We start from the raw sequence: 24,847 nt of genomic DNA, 5'->3' as shown, positions 1-24,847 counted from the left end.
GCCCGTGATCCAGCATGACCCTGACAGGCCCTGGGGTGTGTTGCTTTCCTGCATGATTCTTCCTCTGGGATTATGGCGCGGAAGAACAACAGTACGGGCTTTGTAGGTTTAGTTTTGTTTAGGTTACCTTTTCCCACAACTGCTTGTGCTCAGCTTATAGTTGCTTTTAGGTTCCTAAAAGCAAACTGTTCTTGTAGGTTTAGTTGTGTTTTAGGTACCTGCTAGCATCACTGGTGACCATGATTTGAACAGCCAGGAGGTTGTGCTCAGCCATCTCCTCCTTGGGGATGACCCAAGGAGAAAAAGGAAAAGCAAACTGCTCTTGTAGGTTTAGTTGTGTTTTAGGTACCTGCTAGCATCGCTGGTGACCATGACTCGAACAGCCAGGAGGTTGTGCTCAGCCATCTCCTCCTCGGGGATGACCCTCACGATGGCCCACTCGGGGGAAGGGGGGCACAACCAGGGCTCCAGCTCCTGCTCTTCAGGGATGCTCCTCGCCTTCTTGGGGGAGCTGGGCTCATCAGCCATGGGCAGGCAGCAGCCTGGAAGGCACAAAGGGGACAGCAGGCTGTTAGGGGAGGAGGGAGTCCATGGGGCACCTTGCCCCTGCACTTGAGTGGTCCTTGGCTGGTGGTTTCTGCCTGGGGTCCCCAAAGGCACAGGCAAAGTTCTGGCATGGCAGAAACACCCCTCCAGCCCAGGACAGCCCTGTCAGGGCTCCTCAGCTTGGATCCAGAGAGAAGAAACCTTCAGGGGCAGCCTCAGCTTCTGCAGCTGCGGGTCCGTCTTGTTGGGACCCCCGTGGCAGGGAGGGATGATGGATCTGACTCCATGTCCTCAGAAGGCTAATTTATTATTTTATGATACTATATTATATTAAAGAACACTATACTAAACTATACTACAGAATAGAGAAAGGATACTTACAGAAGGCTAAAAAGATAATAATGAAAACTTGTGACACTTTCCAGAGCCCCGACACAGCTTGGCCCTGATTGGCCAAAGAGTGAAAACAACTCACAGCAAAATCCAATGAAACAATCACCTGTGGGTAAACAATCTCCAAACACATTCCACATGTGAGCACAACACAGGAGAAGCAAATGAGGTAATAATTGTTTTCCTTTTTCTCTAAGGCTTCTCAGCTTCCCAGGAGAAAAATCCTGGATGAAGGGATTTTTCAGAGAATGTGAATGTGACAGGTCCTGTGACATCAGCCTGGTGGCAGCAGTGCCACACGTGCCAGCCACACAAGTAGGGATTTATGGGCTTTTTTCCAGCCTCTTATGGACCTGTGTGCATGGCAGGAGGCAGATGAACCAACCTTGCTTGGATGGCTGAACCTTCAGCCTCACCCTGCAAGTTTAGGTCAGTTTAGGACAGCGGGAATGAAGAAAATAAACACAGCCCCCCCTCAGGTTATTTTTGATTGTGTACAGCAAATACAGAGCCTGGTTTGTGAAAAGCAGCAGCATCCCAGCAGCTGAACAGTGCTGTCCCTAAACTTCACATTCAGGCAGGGGAAATAAAGAATAAAGCCATGTTTCCCTCGCTCACCCCAAGTGGTTAAGACAGTAGATCATTTCTCTTTGTGAAATCCTTCACTTCTGAGCAACCTTATCTACCCACAATCTCCAACCCAAGCAGATACAAACATATCAGCTACAAAGTTCCCTGGGGCTGGCTGCAGAAGGGACAAATGACAAGCTCCAGGAGAGTGGCTGTGCCCATGTGTGGTGCTTTACCTGCATCCAATTCAACACTGGTGCTTCTAATTTACATCTGTAAGACTGGGGGAAAAATATCAAACTCGGGACATGGTTTATTTTCCAATCTCCTGGAGCAAACCGTCTAGTTAACATCAATTAAACTCCTATTTAACTTGCAGTGCCTCCATTTATTGCAGGAGTGCACTCACTCCATCCTTCTCTTTGCAGGAGTTTTTAGCTTGAACACGCTCAGGCCCTACATCCAGCTCAATAGCACCACAGCAGCCACGTGTTTCTTGACTGCAGAGGTTTCATTTCCTCTGGGAGATGGGAGGAAATTCATACCTCTCTGATTTTTATGTCTGACTTCTAGTTCGGCCCAACCAGGCCACCCACCCAAGGATGCTGTGGGTTCCAGCAGCTAAGGAAAATTCAGTGTTCTGAGCCAATTTGTAAACCCCAAATCCTCCAACTCAACTTTCTCCTTAAAAGATGGTGCATTTTACATGAAAATCAGAGCAAGCAAATGCAAATAATATTTTACCAGCTCTTTCTATATGTTCTGCACCCATGCTGGCAATAAACACTGCCCAAGGTCACTTCAAGGGGCTGCCAAAGAAAGTCAGTTTTGCCATTGGCTCGCAAACTCAGTGCGTTCCTTCCCACCCCACTCACTATGCTTTCCCTGCCACACTACCAGGGAAAGAGGAGAAAACATGTTTATGACTAACAGACACACAGCTGGAGACCATCAAAACCCACAGGCAGACAGACAGACAGACAGACAACCTACAGTGATTGCTAGCACGGTTCCTGAATGTGAACACATTTCCAGTCAACATGTCCCTCTGCAATGCCTTGCTGTACATCCAGTTTCCAACCATAAGGGACACGTAACAGGGCTGGTGAAGGACCTCAGGGTGCCACCATCAGGACACCAGATGACAGTGATGGATGGCACCATTACCTCTCTGAAGAGGCAAATTTCTGTGCTTGCTTTTTTCTATTGCATTCTTCTTTTTTTTTGTAAATTTCTTTCTGGCATTACAACCTCTCCATTCCTTGAACTCTGCACCCAGGAGCTGTTAAAGCCTCCCAGAAGGCTGTTAAAACAGCGGAGTCCTTTCTGAGCAAATTAAGTTTACATCCACAGTGATGCCAAGCAGGTTCAAGACCAGCACCCCTGCCCATGGCAGATCTCTGTAGATCCCTTCCCACTCAAACCACTCAAGGATTTGAAAGCAAACCCACTCCTTACTAACATATTTTATCAGTATTTGTAGTGAGACAAATAAATTGAATAAATTACGTTGCACTCAGCTCCATCAAAGCAGAGACTGGACCACCTTGGTGTTCCTGTGTGTGGGACACCCACATGGGCACGTGAACTCCAACACTGGCTTACACATTCTGCAGGGACTTCTTTACAGCTCTTATTTTGCACAGCTAGAGAAGAAGGGCTATATAATTTCTGCTGAATCAGCCCAGAGGCTGAGTACTCACACAAAGGTGAGGCACATATTTATGCTGCTGGACAGATGTCAGGCTAAATTAGAAGCAGGTCATTCAGAAATTTCCAGCCTGACAGCTCTCCCTGAATCCTGAACAGCCAGCCATCCTTGGTCCTCAGTGAGATGTCAGCACAGCAAGGCTGAGCAGGAGGACCCTGATTTTCTGGAATTCTGACTTCAGGGTGGAAAGCAAGCTGTAAACCTCAGTGCCCATCATAGTGCAGATTGACACTGCCAGGACCTCAGATTGACAGTGAAGGACTTCAGGCTGCTGCTGCTTGAGTCCTTTGCTAACTCTGTGCCTGGCTCTCCAGCAAGGGACACTCCACACCCTCCCTGGCAACCTGCACAGCCACTGCACAGCACAGAAGCTCTTCCTCATGCTCAGGTGGAATCTCCCGTGTACCAATTTCTGTCCATTGCCTCTTGTCCTGGTGCTCAGCGCCACTGAGCAGAGCCTGGCTCTGCCCTCTTTGCATCCTCCCTTCAGATACTGATGGACTTTGATTAAGTCCCCCTCAGTCATCTGTTCTCAAGGCTCAAATCTCTCAGCCTGTCCTCATGAGAGAGATGCTCCAGCAGCCTAATCATTTCCTCCCCAGGACAGGAGGTTTTTGACTAGAAGCCAAGAGGCTGAGTCAGAGGAACTGAGTTTATCTAAATTAAAGCTGCAGAGGCATGGTGTGTGCAGGATGGAGCAGGCACAGCCCTGTTCCTGCTGTGCAGAGGGTGCCATGCCATGACCTCTGTGGGGCCTCACCAGAGGAAGCCCCACTCCTCAGGAAACAGGCCCTCAAAATAGCATTTGTGTGAGGAATTACTTCATTTCCACCGTGCTCACTCCACACTCCCTGTGCCTCAGCATCCTACAGGCTTCCAGCAGGGAATTTGCCTGCTCCACAGCACACTTTGGCCTGCAGGCCCTGCTAATCCTTGGCCTAAACACCCAATTGACCCAGGGAAGGGGGCTTGTCATAGATGCTACGTATAAATTCATGCTGAGGCTATAGTAATCTCACCTGATGAAAATCCTGGCATGCCAAAGGAGGATCCCGGGGAAATTCCCTCTGATGAGATTACAGCGATGTGCACCAAGATCCTAGCCTGAATATTCATCTCCAGAAATGTTGATTCCAGAGGATTATTCATCTGACCAAACCCCAGCAATATGCATTGGATATGCATCATCAATAAGATAAATCTGTGTCTCCTAGAATGTATAGTGCAGGAGATTTTCCTCTAACAAGGTGAATTATTTACCAGTTTGGGAAACTCTCAGCAGGAGCGACCGCAAGGAAGGAAAAACTACATGAATATGCCAAGAGGATAAGATCAACATAAGAAAGCAAGAAACCCTTCCCAGCAACCCTCAGAGCTTGGAAATGTATAAAAAAGAGTTAGTGAGAGCTGTCTCTGGGTGATGCACAGAGGAGAGGAGCCAGAGTGGCCCCCCATCTCACCCAACGCTGTCAGCCTGGTTCAGCACTGATCTGAGCTTTGCTTGTGGCCTTTTTACCTTTGTATTTTAATTATGGAATAAATTCTCCTTATTAACCCAACTGCCTAATTCCTTTATAACAGGCTGGAGGAGCAGGACAAGGCACTGTGGGAAGGTGTGAGCACTGTGTCACCCACATATGATGATCCTTCTCATCCATAACCCTGCCCCAGTCTTTGGCTGACTTGCATTTAGAGCAAAGAACATGGCTTTAGAGTTTGTGGGGTTTTTCTCTGTGTTTGCTTGTTTGGTGGTTGGGGTTTTAAATTTTTTTTTTTATGCAAGCAGTGAAGCTTAGCTGCCTTCAGCTGCTTAAGAGCAGCAACACAACCAGTGATTTGAACAGAACAATCACATATTCATCTGGCCTTCCCACTCAAACACGATGAAAAATGTGGATAAAAACAATTTCTCCTTTGTCTGCATTTCAAAACTCACCTCGCCCTCCTCACATGGGCAGAGAAACGACTGTTTTCCTTACAGGGCAAGGATTTAGCTAAGCCCTGTGGTAACTGAGAAGTATTCTCAAGGCTTCAGCTTGCAGGGTTTGTACCTGGGTTGGCTCTCACCCAGAGGTCAGGGCTGGTCAAAACTGACTCCTATCCATGGGCTTGGCCAAAGAGCCCCTGCAGACCCCAAGGACAGATACAGATACAAACCCCTTCCCTTTAAAACATAATTTTTCTCTCCATTAAGCGTCATGCCAAGTGTTTTAATTCAATGTTATGCCAGCTCAGACAGAAATGTCTGCACCAGGCCTTGAATTAGTTAGAGATGCAGCAGTGAGGGACAAGGACATTATAAAAGACCTTTCCCCCCATCTCTCTGGAGATGCCTTCCCTGGCTGAGCCCTTCAGGAAGCTCATGGGCTCAAGGCCTTGTCTTGCTAACCAAAAGCAGGCAAACTCAGCACAGCTCTTCTGCTTGCGCAAAGTTCAGTGCAACCCTGAATTCGCAAGCCTCTCTCAATGACAGGATTGTAAAATTCACATTGCTTACAGAGTGATTATCCACCATAACCTAAAAAGCATTTCTACCTTTTCTCTTTTTTAAAATAACTTTTTGTAATGGCAGCCTCAGTCTGGATGGATTTTAGCATCTAACAGGGCCTTCATGAAGCAGCACTGTCCTGCAAAGGCTCGGTGCCTGTCACAGACATCCTTTTCACTAAAAATCCTTTCTTTAGGATTTTCCCTTCTGGGAAGCTGAAGCCCCAGAAAAAGAATGTAAACAATGGTTATCTGCTGCAGTGGAATGCAACAGGTGCACCTGTGATTGGCCCATGTTGGATGTGTATAATTAATGGCCAATCAAGGATCGAGCTCCCTCTGGGACAGAGTGAGAGAGAGCTCCTTTGTTATTCATTCCTTTTCTATTCTTAGCTTAGCTAGCCTTCTGAGAACTTTTCCTTCTCTTTCTTTTTAGTATACTCATAATGTAGTATATATATCATAAAATAATAACTCAAGCTTTCTGAACATAGAATCAACATTCTCGTCTCTCTCTTCACCTGCAAATCCTTGTGACCACAGTCACAAGTGCCCAAGGCAGGAACATGGCAGTGAAACCTGATGTCCCCACAGTTGCTGCTTTTTCTAATGGAAATTCTTCCAAAACCGTGCCTTGGATCAACCCATTTGGAGAGCCAAAGTGATCCCAAGGTCCAGAAACAAGAATGGAGAAATCTCCTGGGATGTGGGGTCAGGACCTCTGGCATCTCAAGAGGTTTTGCTGATACTTTGGGTTGCCTTTATTCTCTGGGTACGAGGGCAAAGCTGACAGTGCAGCTCAGCAGTGGAGAGACCTGCATTGTCTGTATTGTGCTGCCTGTTACAGACACGAGCCACATGGATATTCTTACAGCCTGAAAGCTTGCAGTGACACCCTGCTCGGAGGTGAGATTACAATGGGCTTTGCTGAGCTGGTGAAAACACCCCGGGAGTCCCTGGCACGGGTCCCCTTCAGAAACGTGCCCAGCAGCAGTGTGCCACTGCAGCTGTGCCAAAGAAGCTGCCCTTGCCAAAGGGGCTTAGCTCTACCCACCCAGGACACCCTCTCTGATTCCCAAGGCAAGGCATTGATCACTGCAGCATCCCAGTGTCCCCAGCCCTAGGGCCAGGCAGGAGATGCTGGGTGTGCTGCCAGTCCTGCCCCACAAGGCAGCCTGACCCTGCCCCTGTTGGGGAAGATGAAACAGGAAAGCCTTGTAAATATGATTGTCTGGCAAAAGATTTTGAGAATATGGAAAGTATAAGTGAGACTGAAATGAAAGCAAGCTTTGAGATACCTTAGCTACTGAACAACTGGAAAACAATGGTGTGGCCAGCTGAAGGTAATCCCCTTTTGGTGAAACAACACCCACCCTCTGCCTGCAGACAGGCCCAAGGGTCAGAGCAGACCCTACAGCTCGGCAGAAGGGGCCCAAAGAGGAGTTTTCAGGGTTTAAAATGTAGCACAGTATGGTGATGTCATGATTCTTACAGGCTGTATGTAAATGCTATAGAATTTGTATATTGTACTAGATTGGTTAGTGAGAATTAGAATATTCAGCACAGAAATTATTTATGGTATTGTAAAGGGGACCTCGCTCTCTTAACCCTTTTACTGTCTTATCCTCTCATCCTCTCTACCCCTCTCTTCTCTGGGCCCTGCTCTGAGCTGTGTTTGGCAGCTCCCAAAGGGCCCCTGCACCCAGGCCCTTGGCAATAAACCCCAAATCCCAGCAGGGCCCTGCACCCAGGACCTTTGCAATGAACCCCAAATCCCAGCAGGCCCCTGCACCCCAGGCCCTTTGCAATAAACCCCAAATCCCAGCAGGGGCCTGCACCCAGGCCCTTGGCCATAAACCCCAATTCCACAACCTGGCTTCAGAGATCACTGCTCTCCGTCTGTCCTAACCATCCTACCCCCCAAAGCTCCTACACAGCCCGGCTGCTGCTGCTGCTCCTGACTCATGTGCCAAGGCAGATGACACTGCTGTGACCTGGCACGGAGGTGACACGGCCCTGGGAACCTGCCAGCTTCAGGCAGAGCCAAGCTCCTGCTGGGGCAGCTGGACTGGGTCAGCCGCCTCCTCCCCTGCCCACAGTGGCACAAAGCCTGGGCTCTGCCAAAAACCATTCCCCTCCCTGCCAGCAGCCAAGCAGCTCGGACACCAGCTGGCCCAGGGCAGCTGCCTTTGATCAGCTCCTCCAGGAGTGGCTGCTCCCCACGTGCCTCTCTCCAGCACGGACAAAAATGGTCAAAGATGCTGCAGTGAAAATCCCAACCAAGGCAGCTGCAGCCAACTCTCCATCAATTGGATGCTGCTGGGCCACAAACAGCAGGAAGTGTTCCCATTTCTCCTCCCTCCTCCTCTTTAGCTGGTTTTAAGTTATGTGAGGGGAATTAATTTTTAAGAAAATCCTGTGGGATTTCTTGGCCAAAGTGAGTCAGACCAAACGGGAGCCCCACATAAGAGGAAAGGGGGAGTGAACCTCACCAAGACAACGAAAGTATGAAAGCTCACACAAACCCAGAGAACATCCCTGAAGGCAGATGAAAAGCATGAACAGAGGCAGGAAACAACAAATTTTAAAATTATATCTACCTTTCTTCTTTGGCCTACAACACACTCAAGGTACTGGTGGTCAGGAGCAAAGTATTTATGGGGAGGGTGGTACAGAAAACAACAGCAAGAACTGATCTGCCCAGGCTGGGGTCCCACACACCAAACACAAGGTCTGGGGGCTGACCAGGTGGAGATGCCCCAGCAGGACCCTCAGAGGGAACAAGAAATTATCCCTCCCTGCTGCTGGCAGTGAAAGGGGACCCTGCCACAGCTGCCCTGCCACCCCTGCTCCTCAACTATGGAAAAGCAGACAAGAAACAATTCCTTGTGAGCCTTGTTTGGAGGATAGGGAGGAAGAAGGAAACCTCCTGAATTACTGGTCCCAGCCTGCAGTGGGGATGTGATGTTCTGTGGCACACCTGAGGGCTGTGAAGCAGGAACAGTACAACAGTACTTACCCAAAGAGCCCCAGCCACTCAGCACTGGCACGGGGCTTTCTGGTCCTCAGCTGAAAGGCACCACCAAACACAGAGCAGGGTGTGGGTGCCTGGCACCCAGGGCTGGCAGAGGGCTCACCCTCCCTGCCCCATTCCAGGCTCCAGCCTCACTGGCACCCTGCATCCCCGCTGCCAACCCCGAGGCTCCTGGCCTGCCACTGCACTGTGTCACCTCATCACTCATCCACAGGGCAAGGGCACCCTGCCTGGCCTTGTATGGAGCTGCTGACTCAGGCACTGAGAGCACTGGGCAGCTCTGAGGTGGAGTTACTCACAAACGTGGGCAGCTCTGATGGTGAAAGCGAACACCAGCTGGCATCACACAGCGGCATTAGGAAACTCAGTCAGCAGACCACAAATTGATCTGTAGCACACCCAGCCCGCTTTACTGCCTGACTCCTCACTGCGCAATAAACCAAAAAAGCAATCTGAGTTCAGCTTACAAAACAGCAGTGCTTCAGGAGAGCTGTGGGGACAGCAGGGAGGTGTGCCAACAGCAGAGCTGTGCAAGCACCGCTGAAATGAACCCGGTGAGCTCAGGGGCAAGATCCCGAGCAGAAAGCACTGTCCAGGAAAGCACAGCCCACGTGGGACTGGCAGAGGGAATAGGAAAACACCTCCAGCTTGGTTAGACCTTGGTGTTGGTGAAATACAGGGCTCAGCAGCCCACACAAGTGAAACCCAAGCTCAGAGCTGTCAGAGCTTCAGTTGCATCCTGCAGTCTGAGCTCAAAACACACAAGGCTGCATGGGAGCACTGCCTGTGTCACAGCTGGAAACTCAGAAGGAAGACATCCCACTGAGGTATATCCCACAGATCTGCCTTAGGAGGCTATCAGGCTTCCAGCAGCATTCCCAAACTGATGTCCTGTCCCAACTTCGACCTTTCATCTCACCTGAGATACCACCAGGTAGCTTTTTGCCCTTGGAAAAGGATTCGTACAAAAGGCATGGTGGCTGACATTTCAGATTTCAGTTCTTACCACATCTCCTCTTCTTCCTCCTCGCACTTCCAACAGAAGCAATTTCCACTTTGTTGTGGCCAGCACATGGCAAAGAGTGAAGGGCACTGCTGCTCCCATTATCCATGGCGTGGCACTGAGCACCGGATCAGCTGCCTGCCTTCCAACCACGGCTGCCTACAGAGGCTTTCCTGCCACCTCTTCCCACCCCTGGCACAGGGATGAGCCCCCTCCTACTGTCCCCATGCCAGGACACCATCTCCTCACTCTCCTGTGAGCCCATGCCAGCACCTACACAAGTTCCTCAGCAGCAAAACACTTTCTCCATCAAGTCTCCATCACCTACTTCGTAAACAAACGCTTCTGAATTCTGGCACAAAATAAAATCATGGAATTTGGAGCTCTCAGAGCCAGCCAGAGACTCCCATGATTTTTTAATGCATCTGAGGGCACAGTGCACATATATGTGCTAAGACAAACTGAGCAAAAATTAACAAAGGAGAAAAAAAACAACTTAGAGGAAACCTATTAGATATACTGAATATGTGTCTTTAGGAAAAATTGATTCTCAAACAAAACCTGCTATGATAGCACACTACTTCTATCATTTTAGAGTAAATATATATTTAATTAGAGCAATCTGTGTTAGTCTGGTATATTAAGGCATGGATTAGTTATGAATTTGGAGTGCAGCAACACCACTTTCAGTTTCCAGTGTCCTTCAAAATAGTATTTTTGGACACAGATTCAAAGCACTAAAAACCTTAAAACAAAGACATGAATGAATAGAATACCTGCAGAACAAATGCTGAAAGGGCAAATTCAATACTATAGCAACACAGAAATTTCATCATTTCACATTTCAAAAAAACAGTTCAGAAATTCCATCCATTTCAAACAAGTTTGGAGCCCACCACCTGATGAGATTAAAGCCTCACTTCTTTTATGTGAACACAGCTCATGAAGTAAAGGAAAGAGACTTGGGGAAATATTTACATGACTAATATGTATACCTGCATCAAGCATTGATACATAACATCTTCTTATCTTCAGTGACATGATCTTTCAGGCAAAAAAAAAAATCAAGTCATCTGCAACCATGTCATGTCTTTGAAAACATAAATATTAATGCAGAACTCAGTGCATTTCAAAACTCAATGTTTTGATTGGAATGTGAGGAATGAGTGAGCCAGAAGTGAATTAAAGCCAATTACAGTAACTAATTGCCATAATGCTGTGGAAAAATGCAGATCATAGTCTTTGCTTGAGGTTGGAAGACACACAGAAGCAACTTTCACTGGCATTTTACAGCTGTAGTAATTTAGAAGAAACTCAGAGAAGCAGAAATTACTCTTCTTGGTAATGAAAGGCTGGCGTTTGAATTTGAGCAATTTTGAGAAGTTTCGTCTGTATTCTTCTATTCAAATCAAGAATGTTTAAAACCTGCAAGATCTTTTTAATTTTAAAGGCTTAGCACAATTATAATAAAGGTGGGTTACCTTTAGTGGATGCTGACATGTTTGATTTTCATTAACAGACACCTAGGCAGTTCATGCTGCTTGGCTTTGAGGATGAAAGGTTAGCCTGGCTTTTCAAAAAAAGGAAAGGCTCTGCAGAGAACTCCAGGGCACAGCAGGAGGAAGATCCAGGTCTCCTGCTCACACAGCAAGAGAAGGAGTCCCAAACCAGCTTGTTACACTCACACAGCCCTTAACCCACCAGGCTCTCCCTTCAGCAGCACCACCAGCAGCAAAACAGGCAATGTGTGGTTTTATTGTGTAATAATTTGGACCAACAGCGAGGGAACCAAGACAAACATCCTCCTCTCACGCTGATCACTTGGTCTGTTTTATCTCTTATCCATACACTGTGTCCTGCCTTGCCCACGAGTGCATGGGCTGTCTCCTGCAGGGTAATGCCCCTGCTGGCAGGATTGCCTGTGATGAGACCGCCTGGGCCTCCTGCACCTCTGGGAGAATAAACCCAGGCTCTAATGTCACCCCAGTTCCAAGTTATTGCACCGATATTTTAGCAGCAATGAGCCAAACTTTATGAGAACAGCATGAACAGCTGATGCCTCTCAAGGCTTCAGTGCCACACAAATCATCACCTTCTGCAGGCAAAAATGCTCTTCTGATGTTTCCCTGTCACTGCCTCGGCCTAAAACTGCAAACTTGCCAAGAGCAAATTCAGTTTTACCCCAATTGCTTTGTCTGATACAATCAAGTGCCAAGGATTGTCCTCAGTGCCATTTGTTGCCCCATGTTTTCATAATGGATATCATCTTCCCCTCAGACAGCAAACTTTTAACTGAGCCTGGTGGCTTTTCCTTTGGCAGGGGAGATGGAAGAGTTCATTGAGAATAACATTTGCTCTTCTTTGGCAATGATGTTGTCTTTAGCAACAATTTAAAAAAAAATCATTTCTGTCATTCAAACAACCCCAGTGAGGTTCAGTTTTAATTCATTAAAAAAAATAAAACCACACAATCTTTCCATTAAACTCTTGGGACTATTCTTTCTGGGATTTGTTTGTTTCTTTTTTTTCTTGAAATGCAAAGGAAGAGATTATAGCTTAAGAATTGCAGAGTAAGCAAAAGAAAGAAAATGAAGGGGAGGAAGACTTAGGAAAGTTCTTTTGGAGAACCTGTTGTTTAAAAAGAATTCCACCACCGGCTTAAAATACAAAAATTAAAATAAAATTTTAAAAGAGTAATTAAATAAAGCAAGGCAACAGGTCACCACCAGCTTCAGCTTCCAGGGTCCAGCAGGTAGAGGGAAGAGCACTCCAGAGCGAGCAGCAAACATAAAGATTTATCCTGGGTTATTGCCTGCTTTTCCTGAACACAACAAAAAACCCAAACACATTACCTTATTACCCTTATGACATATGTTAATATGTAAAATAGCAGTGTAAGGAAAGGTAGCAGAGGCCAAAGAAGGAGGACAGCGCTGTTTGTGTGTGCCCCACGCCCACCAACACCAGCTCCTCATCCCCAGAAGGGTGAACCCCAGCACCAGTCACCCTGGCCAACTCCTCAGGGACCTTGATGTGCATCACAAGGGACACACATGCAATGACACCACCACAGGGAAACTCTGGGGCCTCTGCTCGGCCCACAAGCAGGGTAACACCACAGCATCCACCACAAGAGGAAGGTGCAAACCCAGCGTGAAGTCGCTACTAAGTCTCTGAACCCAGGAAATCTTTATAAAAGGAAGAGATGAAACAAGGAGACTTATAAAGAACTACATTTATTTTTGTTTACAGCAGATATCATAAATAAAGCTAAAACAATTTTCACCATGTGCAAAATACAGAATTTCCATGTGAAAATTTAAATACAGAGTTAAAAACTATTTAATAAAAATATTCAGTTAAGATTATAAAGTAAAATGAAGACAGAAGATTTAGGAGGAGAAGGACAGAATCCTCACTGAGCAGGAAGAGCAAGGAAGACTCTGCAACAGAGAGTAAAAAACACAGCAATAGGAAGGGTTTGAAATGGCAGACCTTTATGTCATGACCTTCATATTAAAGCATGCTGAGCTTTGTAACAACACACTGCAGCCCTGAAATACACTGGGAGTCACATCCCAGCCATTTGTGCAGGAAATGACGTTTGAAACACTGAGAGATTCTGTGTGGGCACAGCATGGCCCTTTCAGAGCCATCAGGTCATTTTAGGATACCCACACAAATAAATACAAGTGGCTGAGTCGTGCAAATGTACAGACCAGCAAGATAAGAGCTCTGGCCCTGCTGCCTTCCACATTCCTGGCTGAGGTGTGTGAAATGGAGTAGATGGCGAGGATGTTTGCCCCCTCCTAAAACTGCTCCTAAGATCAATTCCCAAAGGCCCTTCCTTCCCTTTGAGAGGGGTCCTTGGCAGGGACAGCTGGGTTACGACATCAGCCAGACCCTCAGTGTACTTGCTGGTCACCCTGAGCCCTTGGGTCTTGCTGGGATTCATTTCCCCTTCTAGACTGTCACCTAGCGATTATACAAACTGAACCTTATGTAAAAAATTCATACAAAACAATGGTGGGAGTTGGTCATGGAGAGGGGAGCAGCAAGAGAAACCCAATCATCAGAGTGCCAGGCAAGGCCCAGGCAATAAAACCACCCAAGCAAAGCACTCTGGCATGTTGGTAGTTCAGCATGAAAACTACATGCACTTTTAACTTATTACCTTTATGACATACGTTAATATGTAAAATAACAGTCAATTTTAGGCCTGTCTACAATGTCACTTGGGGTGGAAGACTAGAACTTGCATAGTTTAGGCTACTTTGCCTACAGAACCTTTTACACCACACTTTTCCAGTAGGAAAGCAGGGAAGTGCTCAGACACTGCTTGCTCATTGGGTGTGTGAGCTCAGTGCAAATAGGTGCTCATGTTAACCCGGAGAATCAGCTGGGCAATCACACCCTGACCTTATTACAGATCTTTCCTTCAGTTCTTTGAAAGAAATAAGGCTTTAACAAGTTCTTTCAAGAAACCCTCTACTGCCTAACTTACCTTAAAGGCACAGGGAAGCGCACATGCACAGACACAGAGAGAAAAACATTACTTTTTCTAGAACTGTGAACTCAGCAACAGGTTAAATAATCATGCCAAAGCTCTATTAATATACCAGACACACAGATTGCTTCAACAGTTAAAAAAAAAAAAAAAAAAAAGAACACACAATGAAATGCTTTCAAACAACAGGGTTAGTCATGTAATTTTGGAACTGGAAAAAAAATCACCTGAGAGCAGAAAGGCTTCAGCCAGTGAGCGGGTGCAGCACCGGAATGTTGAATTGGACTAAAAGCAATGAGGGAGATTGGCAGAGAAGACAGCAGGGAAGAAAACACAGAACTTCACTTGGTTATGTAGGAAAGCATCAGGAAGATTACATCGGTACAAAGAATAACTGGCCAAAATGGAACTGCCTTTTTTTCATTTAATTATCAATGAGGACAAGCAGGTATGAGTATTACTAGCAGAACAGTAAGATGAAGAAGTCAAAAAATTGAGCAATTGGAGTAATACCAATAAAATAACCCTCCCAACAGAATAATCTGCAAAATCCAGTGGAATATGCATGGCAATTAAGATTCCTCAGGAAAACATTTTCATTACACAAGTTCCTGAACTCTGTTGTGGAAATGTAGGGATTTATGCCCCATTATACAAATCTATATAAAATCAATACCATATTTTAGTTTTTTTTAATCTTGTTTTTACACTTTCTACTAGTAAGATTCATTTGGTTTAAGTTCATTGGCCAGAAATTTCCAAGTTTCTTGGAAATCTTCTACATCTTCTACAAAAACTTTTGTACATCACCATTTTCCCTACGTTTGCCATTATGCTCTCTCTGCCATGGTAAACAGCAGGAGAAAACTTTAGGAAGAAGTGTTCCTAAAGACTCTCCTATTGACAAACTGAAACCAAAATTGATGGCAGCCCAAATTTGGAAACTCGACTGCCCAGCAGTTTGCTGTGTTGCAGGAGTAACTACACTGCCTCCTTTTTAGGGTGAAACAGTTTCTATTATTAGAAAATAATTAAAGATAGTACAGTGTTTCCAGGTCAGGTTTTTTAAATACTGTAAGAAAGGTACAGATACATTACATATATACAGATGGCCACCATGTAACTGTAATTATTGCTGCGTCCACTCAATGTCATAGCAAAGTTTGGCTGAATACATGTTTGAGCATTAAAGGCAATTTTTGTCAAAGGAATGCCACCTTTTATCTAATAATTTTCTTCAAGCACTTTTTCAAGTTCTGTGCATAAAAATAACATTTTTTACCCCAAATTACATAACCACTCTAAAAATGTGAAAAGCTCATCCTCATAGTTTAAAGAAAGTCAAACTATCTAGAAGGAAGATCCAGTTTGTCATTTATTTTAAACAGCAGACACATTTCCTTTTCATACCTAAGAGGCAAAACAATTCAAATCATCTTTTCCCACATTATAGCAAATCAAATCAAAACAAAACAACAAACCCCAAGGCCTGCCAGCCCATAGGCAGCACTGTCATTTGGGACCACTGGCAGATGATCCTCAGTTTTGGTACTCACTGAATGCAACAGTATTTCCTATTGTTTATGCCACATTCTTCTGGCTACAAATAAATGCTACAGATGCTTTTCATTTTAGGCTACACATATTAGATTTACCTATTTCCTGGTAAACTTCTGAATATAAAGAAGTACTTGAAAGGCAGGGAGCATGCTTACCTCGCTGGCTAACTAGGCTGAAAGTAATGAGCATTGGGATGTCACTGTGTCCTTGCTGCTTAACAGATTAAGGCAGACCTTCTGATTAAGGTTGAGGGACATCTGAAAGAAATTTACTTATCTGCTGCTCCAGATAATAGAATTTCACCTTTCTGCCACTAGGTGCACACGTTGAAATGAATTACCCAAGTAAGAAGTTATCACCTAAGAATACATTTTTTGGCTTTTGATGTTTGTTCTAAACCTTTTTTTAAAAAAAGGTTTTTAAAAATTTTTAAAAAATTCCAAAAGAGACTGGGAGCAGTGCCTGCACAGAGGCACAACAGGAGTGACTTCACTTACAGAGGAGTGCTCCATAAATTGATATGCCTCATATCAGCCACCAAATGAGGAAGCCTTGACTTGAGGAATGTTCAGTCTACTTCTTTCTACCAGCTTCTTTGACTTAAAATTTCAATCAAGTCTTCACTCAACTATCATTTGCTCTTCAAATTTATTGAAAAACTTCAAATAAATTAGTAGAACAGATAGTAGCCACTATCAACAAAAGGTATCCATCACATATAAAGCAATGTAAAAGGCATTTGACTTGGAGCAATGTGAATTATGTACACTATTTTTTTGAAACATATTAACGCAAGTAAAAATCTCATAGCCTAGAGCAAAGATGAAAGCAAGAAGAAAAAAAAGCTACGTGCTTTACTCAGGTTTCAAATCCCAGCCATTTGTCAGAAATATTCCTGAAAGAACACACATTTTTTCATGGTCTAACTGAAAAAAGAAAAAAATAAGCTGGGGAGAATAGGAGGAAAAATGGTTTCAAAATGTACCATCTTCTCCAACAGTCTGATCACAGAAAATAACAGGGAGGAAAATAATCTAGAAAATATCCTTCATATGACTCCATGTTCTGGAAATGTGTTTGGACACTGTCCTTCATGCTCTAACATACAGTACATTTTGTGTTGAAAATTTCAATTGTACCTCGCTTCTATCAGAAGAAATCCACCATTCAATGAAGTCACGCGTCACATTGCACGAAGAGCAAAACCAAAGCCCTCCAAACCAAAAATTCCCCTCGAGAAAATAGCCAGGCTGTTAATTTTGAAAATTTGAAAGGCACAACTGAGCAAGACACGCGGAAAGATTCAAACCCTACAGAATCTTTTCACCCATTCAAGCATGTTTTCAAGTGATAGCTCTGCTTCCCGGTACATGTGAGTGAGTACCTCTAGGAGAGCGCAGAGGAGTGGCACCCCAAGGCTCAGGAGTTCGTACAGGTAGGTATAGTTATATGCATTGTCCCTGAAATGGAGGTGGGTAGCGTGCAGGACACCATGCATCCAGTTAGACAGGCGGCTGGGAATGTCAAGCAGATCCCTGGTCACCCGCAGGGGCCAGCTTAGCGTGCCCCCTAAGAAGGAAGTCAGGATACCTGGGGACCTGTCCTCTGGACTGCTAGCAGTGGACAAACTGCTTTCTGTGGTGATCTCTGTGGGTTTGGCTTCCGCTTTCTTCCACGCGTCTATCGCCTCCTTAGGAAAAGCGTTGAAAAATAAAAAGTGTTAAATATGTTTCTAAAGTATCTAAGTCCAGTTTCTGCTACTGTCTTCAAGTCTTTACATACATGTTCATTTCCAGTTGCTCCAAAGTTCAACTTTACTTTGCATAGAAAAGCTAAATTCCATTGAGAACCAGATTATTATTAGATATGCCAAGCTCACAGAAGGAGGAGGTTTGTATTTTAGCACTGATTTTCCTGCACATGAGGTAGAAAACATGCACACACACACGTATTTCACCCTGCCCCAGATAAAGGTGCCTCAGCATTGCATTGACAATAAAATCTCTCCATACCTTTCCATGGATCTGTATTGTTGCCCTTCTCTTTCTGTGTTTCGTACTCATTTTGCAGTGCGTAAAATGAGGTTTACAGTAAAATTTACCTACAAGAGGGAGAAATCATCAGTTACAGGATATGTTATCTATACATATATGGAGTGAAAATCACTGTTGCATCTATTAAAAAAATGAAACCAGGATAATGAACAGTTGGGCTGCAAAAGGAAAGGGAAACCCGTCACTGATTCTGACTAACAGCTCTGAATAGGTTTCTTTTACAGATTTGCACATTAGTTCAGTAACACAAGGTCATTTATCTACCTCTCAGGTATAACATTAATAAACAGCAAAAAAAACAACATCCCATAAATACAAACCAACACAAGACATCAAGCAGAAAAAAAAAGTCAATAATCTGCTCAAAAGACATCTTTTCAGAATCTCCACACTGAAAAAGAAAAAGAACCACTTTGACCTTGCATCTTTGGTATTTCTGCAGAGGGAGATCAGGTTAATACTCTGATCTACTCAAGTACTTTGGAAGGGACAAGGGAATTTCAAGTCAGTTTGATAACTCCATTCCAAACTTTAAAAGAAAAAAAAAAAAAAGAAAAAAGAAGGAAACCCCCAGGATTTAGGTGGGATGAAGCACCCAAGATCTGAACCTCTTGTTCTACAGCAGCCTGGAGCCTGGAATAAATCACACTGTGCTTGGTCAGTCCTACTGCTTTCAACTCCTGACCATAACACTGTAACAGAAATAACCTACATTCCCTGCATCCATGTAAATCTGCCACTGTTATGGCTTGTCCTTATAGATCATGTTATTTAATGGCCAGCTTTAAACGGAGATAAGAATAACTTTATATTATTGGAGAAACCTCACCCCTTTTTTCCCCCCTTACTGTGATTTGACAAATTGCATTGTGGTTACTCAACTTATTTTCCACTGAGGATTTCTTCATTTACAGCTCAGATCTGTCATAACTCAACACTTCTGAAAAACTAGGACTGCACGTACAAGGACTCAAAGATCAGCAGGGACACAAACAGCACACTTGGCAGACCTCCTCCTGACCGTGCTACCGGGACAGACTTTTCTCCTTAGTTCCAGCAAGAGCACCAACCTCAGACATTTCAAAATATTCCTAAATAGCTCCTCCATTACCTTCTTCAACATCAAAGGCATAAATTCCTAAGCGGAGTGTTGTAGAACAGATTTCACACTTGAAGCACTCCCTGTGAAAGAAGTGGCCCTCTGCACTCAGCCTCTCCATGACATAGACCCGTTTCTTGCAGAAATAGCAGATGTCACTGCCCCCGATGGACTTGGGGAATTCTTTTCGCAGAGAACCCTGTTCAGAGATAAAAACAGAACATAAAGCTGTGGCTCCACACCCAGATATAAATCCTTATGAAGGGGGCAGCTGCTTTAGCTTCTTGAAGGATTGTACAGCACCCTCCAAGCAAAATTACAGTACGCATCAGTCAGCTTTTTAATTACTCATTATTGAAATTCTGTAGGTTTATGCAAAAATTAATAAACCAGACATCACAAGGACTTTAAAGGGGTGACTGTGATGCTGGACTTGCATCCAGTGTCCCTCTGGGAGTCCACCAACATTTTGATTACTCAGGTCCAAGAGCAGCATCATCCCTGGGTGCTCCCTCATCACCCTGCACCGTCCTGGCTCCAGGGCTCGTGTCTCTCTCAGAAGGTGAAGACACCTCACCAGCCTCAAACAGCAGACTTGCATCTGCAGCCAAGCAAAAGAACACCCTGAACTCAGTTCAGACACAATCTGGAGGAAAATGCAGGCTTGTGCTTTAAGTTCCAGGAGGAAAAGCAGTCTTCAAACACTCCATCCTTCCCATGGCCACAGTCATGCCTCCCCTCTCAGCCGTGCTCCTCCTGAGACCACAGCCCAACCTGGGGCTTGGTTAGCTTTAAAAATCACTTGGTTTCCTACCATACACATTCAGAACACTTTTAATGCATTCAAAATACAATCCATATTAACCACATGAAACTATTTTGAAAGTTTGCTGCAATTAGGCTGGTAATGAACATTCTTTAATTGCCACAAATTTCATCCCCTCTTACATACACATGCAAAAGGTACAGAAAAGTGAACTAGAAATTGATTAGATGCCACTGGACTTCCCTTTTCTTATTAGAGGCAGGTATGAGGGTGTTACTTTGCATTACTGTATTATAGTTGGTACAGGTGAGCGTGCTGTGCCTGCCACATCCATCACCACCTCCCTCCCCTTCCAATATCCCTGCTGCCACAGGAGAGCTACCACACGTGGCATGGAGGAGGAAAGGTCCAAGGCACATTCAGACAGTAGCACACAGTCCACACAACTCATCTTCCATCTGTGAGCAAAAGGCAGCCTTGGAACAATTTTTTAATGTTACGTAGAACTCACAAATGTCATTGTCACATAGTCTTGTGCTTAAAAGTTGAGAATTCTATTCCAGATCTGCCATTAGTAATCCATTTTGCTCTGATGGATCATTTTAGAGCATGAATCTTTCCAAACAAACAACCATGCAAGTGGAAAACCACACAGATGTGCTTTTAAAACCATGGTGTTAATAGATCAGATAGTTACAGTGAAGCTGAAACAACTGAGTTTAGTGCTGGCTGGTAAGTAAAGTGTCATCAGCACAACACAACACCTTACTTGGCTTCCCAGTACCTGACAGCCCTGAGTGGTGGAGGCAGCAGATGGAAAATGAGGAATGGGGCAAGAACCTGCAGCTCTGTCCAGAGACCGCTTCTGAATTCAAATTCAACACAGAAGAGTGTCAGAGTTGAGAAACAGCCCTCTTCAAAAGGAGGCACAGTGATTCAGCACTCAAGTGTTAAAAATAACTGCATAAGCATGTACTGCACAAAACTTTCTTTAGAAGCCACCCTGAGTAATAATTGTCTTCTGTTACTAATTCTGCAGTAATTACATTTAATAAAAGCCTCCTGAAGTTTTAATTCAGTAACAGAAACAGAAATAGAAGACGTGGAGAGCAACATTTCCATCAGCACATTGTGCTGACGTGCACTTGATTCTTTCATTAAGTGTTAGACCTTTCATAAGGCTTCAAGTGCTCCACATCTGGGGTCTTAAGTCAGGATGGCATTCTGGGAACATCACTCTTAAGTCAAGTTACTGTTTCTTTGTGGGTTTAGTCTTACCAGTTCAAGCTGTGGCTTGGGTCTGTGATCATTCACATACAGATTTACAAGAACTTCAGCCACAGCTCCAATTGCACGTGAGACCTTTCCTACAGTCATCTAACCAGGAAAGGGAGGAAGATGAAGAACAGAAGGAAGAGCTTTAGTTACCCTTGAAAGAGAATTTAAAGACAAAAAAGGACAAGAATGATTTGGGCACATGCAAACATCAATACAGGAAGGCAGGAGGAAGAGCAGAGGGGAAGCCCAGCAGAGCACAAGCATGTCCATGCGTGACCAGCGTGGGGCCACAGAAGGCTTCTGTGCAGCCCACAGACTTTTCCCTGAGGATGATCCTGATGGGAACAAATGCTTCTCCTCAAGGCTTCCTGCTGTGTCCATGAAAGGCTGAGCTGGGAGCCACTGCATGGCTATCTGAGCTGGACGTTCTGACATTAAAAAAACCCCTATTGTTCACTTCAACTTCTCTGGGACTTGGTTCTAACATTTCAGAACAGGGGGTGGGATTGAACTCCATATTAACACTCCCCAAACTGTGACATTCTGGGGAACATTCTATGAAAATGTATGAGCCAAGTCCCACACAGAAATGTTTTGTTGGTGCTCACAGAGCAACCATTTGCCCTCTCCCGAGTGACTCATGGCAATGCCAGGGAGAACTGGAGAAACCACGCTCATGAGAGGGAAACTTCTTTAATCTGCTTCATCACACTGCAGCAGCCATGAAAATGAAACACTCCTTTTGCCTCTCACAGAGCCCAGATCTCAAGGAAGTCACCCTCTTCTCAGTGAAATAATTTGTCTACTGCCACCACACCAAGTCCTGCTAATTGAAGGTTTTAAAATACCAGAGAGTTACCATGAAGAAAGGAAAAAATATAAATGCAACGGTATTTGGAATACTTTAAAACAATTTTAAAGCACTTTTGATCAAGTTTAAGAACACTTGTAATGCACTGTGGGTGTGTTTTCAAAAATTATTATGGATTAAAAAATTCAAGGGAGTATGTCCAACCCTTTACAGCTCGCCTTATCTTTTGAGAGTTATCTCATAATTAACTTGATATCCAGGCAGGTACAAAATATACACATTAAGACTACAAAGGCCATTGAAGGAAGAAATTTCTTTCCTGTTTGGTTTCAGTTAGTATAAAAAGACTTTAAAACATTATTCAGTATCTGGACAAACTTGTGGGTAATAACTGCAAAGTGAACTGCTAATTACATACCATAACACTGTCCCAAGTGGCACATCAATTTATAAACCCCTACAAGAAGTGCTACTTGCTACCACAGGAAAACTATGTTCCTTTGATTTCTTTTAAGAACATGGAACAAAAAAAAAAATTCCTTCCCAAATTCTGCACCTCTGAATATCCAGAGCCATTTCCAGGCCATGTTGCACATGTACAAGTAATGTACATGTAAATGTACAAGTTCTTGTCCACAAGATCCAAGGTAAAAGAAAGTGTTCAAAGTCAGTTGAAGCAGAAAGTTTTCCTTGAACTAGATAAATACTGGAGCAATCAGTTAAATAACAAGGTTGTACTTAAAGTGCAAGTAGTTGAATTTCAGGAAAAGTATCCTTGAGCCTGAACTACACCCTGAAATTCTTCAGGTTGGCTGATTTCTGTTCTCCATCCATTGGAACAACCTATGTCAACATTAAAGCAGTCAATACAAAAAAAATGCATGTTTATACACACTTTAAAAATGCTATTAAAAGGAAATGTTCCTATAACAAATGCGAATTCACATTCCAAGTAAAAGCAAGTGAGATCTCACTTTAATTTAGCAACAATGCCCTTAAAACCATGCTTTAACTTTTGGTCAGCCCTGACTTGGTCGGGGCACGAGATGTTTGCTGTACATCCCTTCCAACAGAACTACTCTGTTCTGCTCCAGTGCCCCTCAGTCACCAAACAGAAGCATCAGGGCAGGATGAGGATCCACCAGGGCAGCCCCAAGAGCACCTGCCACCCTCAGAGACACCAGAGAATGTCCCCAGTGCCCCTGCGGCTGCTGCTCTACTGAAGGCACACACAGCTTTGTAATGTTTGTAATGTTCCATGCCCTGTCTGCATGGAACAGGCTCCTGCTCACAGCTCAGGCAGCTTTAAAGCCCTGGCTGAACAGCAATCCTAAGGAGTTACCTCACATGGTGAATTTCAGGCAACAAGCAGAAAACACTTAAAAATCCCAAGAGTTTGTGATTTCCTCAGACCGTTGAGCTGTCAGTGGCACACTGCTTTTCAGCAGGTTGACCAGGGTGGTTATTGCCATGGGAAGAGAAAGCTGCCTTCTGTATTTCCCTGTGTTATTATTCAGAACTGCACAGCCAGCCAAGTAAGCCTCAGTAGCATTCTCATAAAACAAAGGAGCTATGCTCTCTGCCTCCAACAGCATACAATGCTTTCCCTTTGTTCTTTCATATCCTTAATGATTTTCCTGGTCTTATTTTGCTTTGAGGGTGATTTATTTACTTTGTGTACAAGCTGCTACGTGTATTTTCCCTCTGAGATAAACAACATTTGAGTAATAAGTTACTGTGTGTAGGAAACACCCCAGCCCTGCTTGCTGCTGGCAATTAGAGTCACGTCACTGAAGGGAAGTTGTTGGTCCAAGCTCTGCAGGGAGCAAATTGATTGCAAAAACTTCCCAGTTCTTACGACACACGGTGTGGACTCACTCATGCAAAGCTCAGATGAACAGAGTTTTCTGAAGGTCAATCCAACCTTGAGCAGAAAACAGGAATAACCAAAGTCCAGCCTGTAATGTAATGCTAACTCATTATTCTAGCCACGTGAATTTTGACAGCTGATTGAAGCTAGAAGGTACTTTTGATTATTATTGACATATTGCACACAGAAGGTAATTCTTACTAAGTTGTAATCACTGCATGTCTTGAAAGAAACAATACAGTCCCACAGTCTTCTTTTCAAGTGCTCCTTGCAAGACTTAGACTTAATAACAAGTTTCTGTAATTAGAGAGTATGATTTCATAGCCACCCTTTTCAATAACTGTGTCCCCATAACTAACACTGTTCCAAGCAAAACTGAACAGGTGCAATGGTTTGTCATGTCTGGTAACAATCTCAGAACTCACCTGAAATTTAAATGACAGCACTAGCTATTTAAAACCATGGGAGGGTGCTGATATTTATAGGTCATACATCATGAAGCCTTACAGAACTCTAAACACTTCTATTACCTTCTGTCTGTCTGCCGGGGAAAAAAACAGAAACACTGACAGCAACACACAGCAGATCTTCCTGTTGGTTTATCAATCCCAAAACACTTTCTGATACTGAAGTCTACACTCAGCTAATGACACTTCTCAAAACAGAGAGCAGAAATTCACATTTTGAGACCCATCATCCCCCTCCTCAAGATAATGGAGAAATAGGCAGTTCCTGGCATATTCACAGCAGAGGTCCAAACATATTGTTGAACAGCACTTGAAAATGCACACTGTGCATCTGAAATACTGTTGAATTTTTATTTATACAGCACTGCATATTTAGCCAGTGTTTTATAGAGCAGGATAAAATTTTCACATTCTGAAAAGTGTGCAATCTGTAAGGATAAAACACAGGGACAACTATTTGACCGTGAAAGGGCAGGGACAGATTCTATTACCACCTGTGCCCCTGAAAGGAGGAGCAAAGATCACCTGGTCATTACTAGACCTGCTGTTTAAAAATTCTCCAAAATGCCACACAAAATGCAGCACATTTACACCCATGAAATGCATAGTGTACAAGAGGCTGGCAGCCTGTACAACACATGGAGCTGGGTATGCAGGCATCAAAATGCTCATGCATGTAGATCCGCCAAAG

At 44.3% G+C, this 24,847-nt stretch overlaps 1 protein-coding gene across 8 annotated transcripts in view; it reads right to left on the bottom strand.

The window, feature by feature from the left end:
• The window catches only part of MICAL2 (microtubule associated monooxygenase, calponin and LIM domain containing 2), a 219,064-nt gene that overhangs the window by 27,258 nt on the left and 166,959 nt on the right, over window positions 1–24,847 (bottom strand). For 7 of the 8 annotated variants that reach the window (XM_064715715.1, XM_064715721.1, XM_064715722.1 and 4 more), the window contains 4 exons: window positions 18,977–19,163; window positions 17,824–17,912; window positions 17,402–17,501; window positions 350–542 (listed from right to left, as the gene is read on the bottom strand). In XM_064715715.1, coding sequence (XP_064571785.1) covers window positions 350–542; window positions 17,402–17,501; window positions 17,824–17,912; window positions 18,977–19,163 — 569 coding nt within the window. Of the gene's footprint in view, window positions 1–349; window positions 543–17,401; window positions 17,502–17,823; window positions 17,913–18,976; window positions 19,164–21,008; window positions 21,108–24,847 lie in introns of all 8 variants that reach the window. The other variant, XM_064715723.1, reaches the window with a different exon arrangement.

The sequence above is a fragment of the Zonotrichia leucophrys genome, chromosome 5 (genome assembly GCF_028769735.1).
Source record: "Zonotrichia leucophrys gambelii isolate GWCS_2022_RI chromosome 5, RI_Zleu_2.0, whole genome shotgun sequence".
In the NCBI taxonomy this organism is placed as follows: Eukaryota; Metazoa; Chordata; class Aves; order Passeriformes; family Passerellidae; genus Zonotrichia; species Zonotrichia leucophrys.
This window is presented reverse-complemented; position numbering and strand designations above follow the sequence as displayed.